At 33.1% G+C, this 10576-nt stretch overlaps 1 protein-coding gene across 2 annotated transcripts; it reads right to left on the bottom strand.

Moving 5' to 3' along the window:
• Positions 1-5844: 5844 nt before the first annotated feature.
• On the bottom strand, positions 5845-9784 carry LOC110111539 (cyclin-dependent kinase inhibitor 4-like). Of its 2 annotated transcripts, XM_020843455.2 has the most exons (3): positions 9167-9781; positions 6555-6749; positions 5845-6276 (listed from the first exon to the last, which is right to left on the bottom strand). In XM_020843455.2, the coding sequence occupies exons 1-3, from the start codon at positions 9610-9612 to the stop codon at positions 6210-6212; spliced, it is 708 nt and encodes a 235-aa protein (XP_020699114.1). In that variant the 5' UTR covers positions 9613-9781; the 3' UTR covers positions 5845-6209. The 2 variants fall into 2 exon arrangements, with proteins under 2 accessions (XP_020699114.1, XP_028553697.1); XM_028697864.1 differs by lacking the exon at positions 6555-6749 and having other exon boundaries at positions 9167-9784.
• Between the last annotated feature and the right edge of the window lie 792 nt (positions 9785-10576).

Raw genomic sequence — 10576 nt, 5'->3', positions numbered from 1 at the left:
TTATTATTTCCGCATTTAATTTCCTCACTTTGGTTGTCTTTGTGGTGAATCTTGGTTTGTGTTTTTATTGTGAAAGATTTTTAAAATGCCAATTCACTTCTCTCTTGGTTAGCCTTGGGACTAGTTCATAAGGGCTTAATATCCCTAACGAACTTTCAGAGGTAAGTCCATATTTTGCATTACATTAGCTATATTCAGACCACTATTGTTTAGTGCCAATTTTAGACATAGTATATAGGAAAGACTCAAAGTCAAAAGTCCCCACCTTATGTGAATATAATCCCAACTTTATAATAAATTATTAACTCAAATAAAAAATTCACTTCAATCCAAAATGTAAAGCCCAACACATAGGGTAAGTTAGGGTGTCTCTAAAATGTTTCAGAATGTCAAAGAACCTCCTACTTTCCTCCTTAGACATCCAAAAATAAGTTATCCTATTTGATCCATTCCCATTTGAAATTCCATCTTCAATCCTTTAATATTAATCCTTGAAAATCTAAAAAATGAAATTTTTATCATTATTTTAATCGAGAGACTTTCTAAAAAATTTAAGTTTTCTACAATGTAATTAACTATAAGGACTTGCGCTTATAGGAGATTTAATGAACCAAGATCAATTTTCAAAATAATTTTTTTTTTAAGTCAATTAAGTTTCTTTGGGAAAATAAAAATTAATGACAATCATTATCATCATATTCAAATGATTGATAATGAAAATATCATTTTTCTTTGGGGAGATATATCATTTTATCATCATAACTTTGATTATGAAATTAATGATCATTTATCTATATTTTTACAGTCAAATACTACATCAAACATCATTTTGATCCTCTAGGGTCATATGTGGTTCTTCCCTGAATTCAGCTACGATTATCAGGATGAACTCACAAATTTTTAATTTTAACCCATTATGAAATGATTTTTTTTCCTCCTAAGATGATATATCATTCATAATGATGTGTTTAATTTCATAATTTTCTTGATGGCTGGTGCAAGTGAGCTTGTCAACTTCTCCAAGGTAGTTCCTCTCGTAATCCTGCTGACAATCGCTTTTAAATAGTGGAAGAAAAAGCTATCTATCAGAGATACATGAAGCTCTAATTATCCCTTCTTGCATTCTTAACTAGTCAGTTCTTAGTTATTGGGTAATAAATCTCTTTGTTATATGCACTCTATAATTCCTTCTCACCCTAGCATTTCATTTTAATTTTGAACTTCTTTTTTATTTTTTCTTTGATCTATTAGTATCTGTAAATTTCTTTTACATGACTTTATATATTTGTATATGACCCATAGAAATTATTAAATAAGATTTGGTTGAATACCTCCACTTATCTACTAAAGGGGTTAAACCCATGTCCATTCACCTAGATGAGACAAAGGCTGGACCACTATAAATCTATCCATTAGTAATGCTCCTCGAAATTAACACCAACCACTTATCTTGTCACTAAATCAAAATGTTCATGTAATCCAGCATATTTTTTAGACTTTAATTTTTCTTAAAGCTAGTGATAGGGTAAATATCATGCCTCTTATTTGTAGTCACGTACTTAATTATGTCTGGCAATATTTTTGATGAATCCCAGATGATCATTTCTTAAATATATAACTTCACTTCCCTTCACTCAAGCTCAACTCATCATAAGCACAACCTAGCACTAGGTCATCAGATTGCTTATGTGTTGGACTAGAAATATCAGCATATATATCCCACAACAACAGATAAATTTCCTATTTTCTACTCTAATGGATCTTTCCATGTCTTCTTTCATCATCACCAAAGGGATCAGCTCGAAAAATAGCTAGAATTTAATGAGGAAGGGGGAGACCATCTAGCACTAGCATCAGCACCAACACCAGCATCAATACCAACATCTGCACTAGAATACTAGTTGTATTCCTATGACGTGTTGATATAACTCTTTGATCGATTGGAATCTCGACTAGATTGTCACATTTAGCAGCAACAGCAAGAGAATGACATGGCGTGGTTTGGTGAGCAATTTGATAATATTCATCGATATTTCTAACCACCACCACCTGATCAAGGATCATACTTCTATGATTTCTTGTCTTATTAGAGTCCTCATAATATTTATTGCGAATGTGTTTTTTGTTTATTTTCCTCTCCTTTTGGTGATGTCAAAAGAGAGAGTAGATGGTTGATTGTAGTTTGTTATTTTTTATGTAATAATTTTTCTTATCTCTATATTTTGTGTTTTTTTTCTGTGTTTTAATCTTTTATATATAATGAAAAATAAATAATTGTTTTTTGCTTTCCCCTATTTTTTTAAAAAATATCTAATGATTGTCATAGTTGTATCTCAAAATAACACATAATTCTACAGAACAATCTAAGTTAAGGATATGATAAACAATTATTGAGCTTTAAATTCTTTTACAATTATTCCCTACACTAAGTTAATAGATCAATTTAATTTTATGGCTTAGCCTAAAAGTAACTCTAAAGGATTAATCGCCAAGATTTATTAACCCATTGTAAAGAATCGTAACTCATGAATGACACTACAAATTTATCCCTCCCATTTTGAAAGCTATCACTTATGGTGCCCATAGGTCAACTTATGACCATTACTCCTATGCACATCCTGAATTTATGCTATATGCACATAGCATCCATCTCCTTTACTTAGACTTCTTTGCTAATGCTTTTGTTATCATTATTCAAAACTCTCTACTCAAAACCACAAATGCTCAATAGTCCATCAAATCCTTTGGCTTTTTGTATGGTGGCATTCCTCCCAACTAAGGTCTCTCTTAGCATCATCTTTTGATGTTATTCAATCATCTTCTACTAAAAAATATGTTGATCATCTACCAATAAATTCACTCAACATTTGTTCATCTTCCTCAAATATTGATCAACATCTAAAGATTATGTTACTTAGGCAACTCACTAACTTGCTCTTCACAATGTCCATGATTATTTATTCACTTTCCAACATTCTAATCAATAAAATCTCTTTTAGATAGCCTTCGAAGTAAACATTGATCAGCTTCATTATTAACTATACTCTAATGTCATCAGGGACTAGCTATTTGCCTAACCTTATAACTATCATCTTCAACAACATCAATCAACTCTATAGTTGATAACTCCTGCTTACAACCTATCAACTAGCTCAAACTTCATTGGACTAAGATGTTTCAATGAGGCCTCTAATGCAACATCTCCTATTAATGATTTTATTAGGGCATTTTCTACCCACTATTAGACTTATCAAAGAATATCTTATTTAGCATCAATCAAACAAAATCATGTATCTTTCAAACATAATTGCTTCTCTCTAAAAGTAAAAAAAGGGTTGAATATCAATCTTAAATGATTATAGTGGTTCTTTGGGCAGCCATTTTTAATTCAATGTTTCTTTTATAAAAGCTTACCACCTAGGACTATGCAGTAAATTTTATAATTTTTTAGACCAAACTCAAATAAAGGTGGATGCCTCCTCTTCCCCGCTCTCTTCTCTCTTTTGTCCTTCACCGTCTATCTTTATTAGAGGATTAAATTGGAACTTTTATATTACATTTTATTTTATTAGATATTGATGTTGTCCTTTTAATATGATTAATAAATAAAAATAACTACGAGTTTTTTAGTTTAAGGTCAAAGTATGTGACTTGAGATTTGAGGATAAAATATGAGGGGTTTGGAGGAAGGAATGTTAAGATTTGCATAACTTGCCTAGTTTAAACTAAATTAGATTATCATTTTAGGGAATGTGCTTTAAGTGATGTAAATGATTAGAGTTTATGGTGGATAGCTAACTTAGGATTTTAGCTTGTGATGTAGAAAAGATGGAAATATGTTGTGGAGTTTAAGAGGGTGTTAAATTGTAGGAAATAAGACTAGGTTTTAGCTCTCCTAGTTTGGCCAAGAGCTTCAATAAGGGGATTTGGATAAATGTAAGAATTTGGTTGTTGATTTAGTTGCCTTCAAGGATGCTTATATAGTGGAGGAAGATGTTTAAGGATTTTGAAGCAGGTGTTGAAGAGCAATAGCAAGCAATGTAAAAAATTTAAAAATAACTATCTACCTCACCAAAGAAAAAAAAAATACTTAAAGCTACGTAACACAAAGCAAGTGAAAAACATTTCCCTACTAAAATATTTCATTTATCATTGCAATTAAATATCATTTGAGCTAATATTTATGAGCATAACATCACTCTTAAGCTAATACGTTTGGAGAGAGAAAAAAATAGTAGGAAAAGGGGTTGGTGCCCATTAATGAACGATGAGATTCAATCAACATTTTTAATCATTCCTTTATGTTAAGGTCGGCTATACATATTCATAGGCGAAAAAACAAATTTATAAAAATAAATAAATATTATCTTAAAAATATTCTAAATTTTGAGCTCTTGATTGAGCTTATATAATTGGATTTTTCTTTGATCTATTCCTTGAGTTTTAAACATGACTCTTGTAATTGAACTCTTAACTTAATTATATTGATCAACGTGCTATGCCATATCATATGTCATTAACCTTTTTCATAGTGAAAATGTTGAAAAGGTTTAAAATGACTTCAAATTTAACAAATAGTTTGTAAATATATATAAGATAATTTTATTCTAAATAATCTTTCAGAAATATTCTTTATATATATATATATATATATAATGTAATTTGGCTACTTAAGGCTCAGCACTCAATTTTTTTATGAATTATGAAAAATGACCATGGCTAAAAGCTCTATCTTTTAAAAAACAAGTACTATACATTCTTTTTTGGGGGAAAAATAACACAGTATTCTCATCAAGGTAGGCAGATACTGAATTCTATTCATTATTTGTACAGTACACAGCTCATCATGATATATTGGTTAGAAGGCATCATTATGAATCAAGAGATCTTGAATTGAAATCTTATATATGTGATGGTATATGTGTAAATTTATTTTAACTGACTTTAATATCTTTAAAAAAATATATATACTATTTGTGCAGATCATAAAGTACTGCAAGCCTTGAAAAGAAGCCCTGGAATAAAGCTGATACACATGGTTGAATTTAGCTACAGATTGATCCAGCTAGTGGGCACAAGTTCTGATTCCAAGATTAAAAGCTAGTGTTAAAGAGAAAGGAAAGCAGTCATGGACCACATAACATACTGGCCAAAACAAAATCCTTGTAACCTCCAACTAGCCACCGGTAAAAAACAAATTGAACACTATTTCTACCCACATTCAACCGTCCCATCAAAAGTTGGATAGAACATGACATGTAGAAAAAGTTAATATTCAAAGAAAAAAAAAAAAAAAACTTTGTTCAGTGAACTTCTAAGAGTGAAAAGAACCATGGGGGATTATTTTTCACAGATTAATAAACCTAAAGGATACATTTGGTAGCTTATAAATAGAAAAATATAATGACAAAATAAGCATTTCAATTTTATTTTCTTTTATGTTGGAAACAAAATCCTTATAGTTAAAAAGTTTTAGCGGGATTTTTGGAATCTAAGATCAAATATCGAGTTCTAACTCATTTAATGAAATGATGAATCAAACAAAATTGATAATATTTTAGAACATATTTTCTAACATCAAAAACATGTTTTCTACCATCAGAACATCAAATGGACCCTCAAGAAAATATAAAAATGGCAAGTTGCCAAGTCATAGCCCAAAAAGATTCTTGATGTGCTGACAGCTTATATGGCACCATTATTACTGTGATAGTGATGGCCGCCAAAAGCAAAGATCAAGAAAATAAAAAATAAGAAGTAGAACCACATTCACATGGAACAAAATCAAAGACAAAGGCCGCATATAGACAATCATCATCATGATAATGAAAGATTCTTTGAAGATTGAGGAAAAAGAGGTTGAATGGGCAATTTATTACTACAGAACTTTTTTGTTTCAATCAGAAGCTTTATACACAAGATACAAGGTGCATGGCACCTGCACTTGATAGTGATACCATATCACGTTCCATAGGCAAAAATTGACAAGCTAAAAAACCCTAACAACAATCCTAAGCTAACTATCAGAACAATATTGTTTGGGTTAACTTGTGTTTCTTTACCTTTTTTGCACTAAATCATCAGCTTGGTAACATTAGAGTCAGCAGTACTCATAGAAAAAAGTAGGTGTTAAGAATCATCACTACTTCAAGTTCTACAGCTAAATGATCCTTTGAGTGAAAAAGAGGCGCCGGAACGCAGAGTGCTCGCTACACTAGCTTGACCCATTCATACCGACCCGGGAGCGGACAGTCATTCACCGGATCAAAGTTGTACCTACAAGTTGAGGCAAAGAAACAGAGAAAGAAAACATGAGCTAAACATGTAGCAGTTCCTAAAAAACTAATAATTATAAGCAAGTCACGACGGCCTAAGCTGCTCTCATTATCAAGTGATAAATGATTTTGCTGTCAAGTATTTTCACAATCTGAGACCGGGCAGGGGCAGTGTTTTTTTATTTTGTTTCATTGATTCTAGAAGAAAAAAAATTTAATTTGATTTTTATGTACTAAGGACTAACTAAAGCAGATAATATTTAGTAAGGATATATATACTTCTCTGTAAATAATTTTTGTTGTGATTGCTCTACTCCTTTAAAAAACTCATCTATCTCCCTGGTGGTTGGAATGTTCCTATGAACTGAACTCCTGTTGCTAATTGTCGAGTTGGAAGGTCTCGTTGAAGAAACAGGCGTCCCTATGTCCTCTGAATTCCTTATTAGACTGGTAGGTGTGGTTTCCCTTGTTTTCCTACAGAAAAAGTGAAAATGGAAAACCCGAATTAATAGCTATGCACCTGAATAATTGAATTTCTTAAAACTTTTACCAGAATTTGTAATAAACATTAAAGCAATCGCCAAACATTTCTGTCCTGTCTCAGATTCTGCAATGAAATAAATAAATTAAAAGGTAAAGAAGTAGATCCTAATCAGTCCCCCTAAAAAAGATGTTGAATAAAAAAAACCAAAAACAAGCAGCCAACTTCCTACAATCCTTGATTCAATCACGTTATATGCTCTCATAGTTAAATTTTTTATTTTATAAAACATTTATCTGCTTGAGTCAATGCCCCAAACTTTTCTTCGAATAAGTGAACAAATTTTGGTTCGAATCAGTAACCCAAACTGTTTATGTTTCAATAGCATGATATTACACCGTTAACACTGCTCGCTGTCCACTATGACAAATAGGCCTCTATGCATAGCATGTTTCTAACTAACCTCCATTAGTACCAACAAGAGCTCTACTACTGAAGATGATATCCACATGTTGATCGTGGCCTTTTGCTCATACCCACATTGTTTTCAATGCAACTTGCCAAAGTTTGCATAATAAATCAACTGTATCAGGACAAAACAGAAGCAAAATGTCTGAAGCTACCTCAAGAGTGAAAATGTCAAAAGGCTTTCACACAAAAGCCCTGCACGTTTAGATTGGGAATTCGATTCTCTCCGATTACAATGGAAATTGCATGGTGCAATTTTGCATTCCATCCATGCAAACCACTTTACACGGCTGATCTCATGGATTGAAAACTACAGTTCAAGACCAACTTTAACAAACATAAATACCAGAACCTCCATGAAGACTGTGGCATCAATGAATTTACCATACAACTCATTCGACCTATGTATAACCCATATGGCTAAAAAAATATATAGTAGATATTTCAAATGTGATCATGAAGCTTCATAGTACAAACAATGATAAAGACAATAAAAGTAGTAATTGGCATTTCTCATTACAATGCATAGGTAAATGTGATAAAGTAGTAATTGACATTTCTCATTACAATGCATAGTTAAATGTCATAAAGTAGGGATACTTGGTTTGAAGGGATTGTAGGTAATGCAAAAGTATTTAATTTCATAATTTCATTTTAGGTGTTTCATTCCAATGTAATTACTAGGTAATAGGCTATTATCTGGAAATATGAACAAGTGAATTTTTCCATTACTCCAGTGAAAAATATGAAGAAAATTTATGTGGTCATGACTTTGACTCACACCGCCCTCAAAGCAAGAAATTAAATTTTCATGAATTGAGCATATATATATATATATATATATATATATATATATACACACACACTCAAATTCTATTCATCCAAACAAACGGGTAAAAAGTACTTTCAATTGAATTTCTTCTTCATTTTCATTTCTATTTCTATTTCCTGTTAATTAATTTCCCAAAATGAAAAAAAGTACATTTCATTTCCTCTCTTTAAATTCCTTCAAACCAAGCAGAGCCGTAGTGTCAATCCGAATAGAAAGACAATAGACATTGGTAGACAACTAATTTCACACGATTAATTAAAAGTGGGAATATAGGTAAACAAACATGAGAGATAAGTACATATTGTCTTATAGCAAAGCACAAAAACTGCATCAGTCAATTTCAAAGAAGACTATCGTGCAATAATTCAAAGAATATCGTGCAATGAACAATCGTCTCAGAAAACAACATGTAAAATTTATAAGAGATTGGAACGCTCATGAAGGACTAAAATTTTTATTTGCCCTGTCAAAAATTTGAATTTGCAGCAAGAAGAGTGCACGTCGAAACCAGAACAATTAAGTGGATATTACAATACCAGAGAATCAAAACTATAAACAAACTCAAAACATTTTAAGAAACATAATAAATGAATGAGATCCACATGTGTCATTCTTAATGCTCAAAAAATTTTAATTAAATACGGATAAAATAAAATTAAAAGATAAAACTTTTACCTAGAATAAAAGGTTCCCCAAATTTCAACTTGAAAATTATTTCAAAATCGGATATAAATGGGCAATTCAGGCAGGTGGAGTATCAAGCAATCGGAGCTAGAAGGTAACGAAATGAATACTGAAAAATAAAGAAATTGAAAGAAGATGATGGTTTTCTAACCATAAAAATAAAAATATGTAGAAGAAATTGCTATGAAATAGATTTCTGAACATGCATTGCCGAAATCACCTTAATTTTATTTTTCTTTTAGAAGAAATAAAATTCAAAGATTTTGGAAATAATTCTTTGAAAATAATATTTAATTAGATAATAAAATAGCAGTTTGTCAAGAAAAAACATAAATCGTAATTGGCATGGAAAGTAGAAAAAAAGGGCAAACCCTAGTTTGGCATTCCCGCGCAATCCGGGGACGAGAAAGAGAGCAGAAGACCAACCTATTCATTTCTTCAACCTCGAGCATATTTTCCCCACAAGAGACCTCAACCTCAACCTCAACCTCAGCACCATTCACCAGCGGAGATTGCGAGGTAGCTGAGCCGAAATTGATGCCGCCAGAGCAAGGTGTCAGTTCCAATGCTCTGCTCCGACGAACTGAGCCGGAATCCGCCATCAGAGTAAGTTTAGGGCTAGGCTTAGCGCTCGATCTCACGGTCTCCTTGCAGGCGTCCTTAGGCTTTATCACCGACGGCAGAAACTTCTCGAGGCGCCGACTCCTAAGCTGGAGGAAGCAGAAAGAATCGTCCGGAGAGGGCGAGGAATTCTGGAGCCGCTGAAGAGCTAGGGTTTTGGCCCGAGTGCGGACACCAAAAGATGATTTGGATGAGACCTCCATGACTGCAAAATCCCCTGTGGTTTTGGCCCTCCTCATGTACTTTCCCATATTCTCTTCTTCAGCTGGATTTCATAGAGGTAAAGAGGAGGTGGATGGGCAAAGTGGAGGTGCTGCAGAGACGGAGGGGGCGGAGGACAAATACTTGGCACTCACACGAGCGGAAGGAGGAAGATAGCGGAACAAGCGGAACGGTGTGGGCGCGGACGCGCGGTAATAGCGAGGAGGAGAGAAGTGTGTGAGATCAAGGAAGTACCGCGTCGTACTTCGCACGTGCGAGAGATGGATATTTTGAAAAAATAATAATAATTTTTTTTTTGAGAAAATTGGGGGCAAAGCCCTTAAATTAATCACCAAAGATTACAAGTAAAAGAACATACAAGTAAGTAAATAAAAACTATATCACCCCAAAGAAAAGAAAAGTTTGCAGATAAGGACTTAGGAAAATAGATTTACATTAAATCACCAAGCCCACAAAAAGACACCGGTTGCCTACCAAAAAAAAAAAAAAAAACAACTGAAAGACCATCATAGTGCCCAAAGAACACATCCTGGTTGCCAAAAGACCATCCAATGATGCATAACAGATGTAAATCTGGCACATCATTGTCCCATATCTGCAAGCATCCCACGTAAGTCCCGCAATGCAAATTCTGGAAGGAAGACAATCAAAACTCCAGAAGTTGGAACAACGAACAGAGATGCCAAAAATATCAACAAAATTTTCCCTTCCCAGCAGATAACAGAAAGAAGGAGCGACTTGGTAACACATTTTATTAGCAGAATGGAGAAGCCGCCAACCAAAAAGAAGACCGTCAGCTAAAAACAGCCAATCATCCCAGAATATCCCTAAATTTATCTTTAAGCAAGTCATAATGTCTCCAATTTCTAACTTTAGCAACAATAGTAAGAATAATAGCGCTTCTAAGCTCCACAGGATTTCTCTAAACATTTGAGAATCGCCTATTGTTCCTTTCTCTCCACAGGTGGTACACCAAAACCGCCACATAAAAGA

Source organism: Dendrobium catenatum, unplaced genomic scaffold (genome assembly GCF_001605985.2).
Source record: "Dendrobium catenatum unplaced genomic scaffold, ASM160598v2 fragScaff_scaffold_1021, whole genome shotgun sequence".
NCBI classification, from domain to species: domain Eukaryota; kingdom Viridiplantae; phylum Streptophyta; class Magnoliopsida; order Asparagales; family Orchidaceae; genus Dendrobium; species Dendrobium catenatum.
The sequence above is the reverse complement of the archived record's forward strand: the minus strand, read 5'-3'. Positions and strand labels throughout refer to the sequence as shown.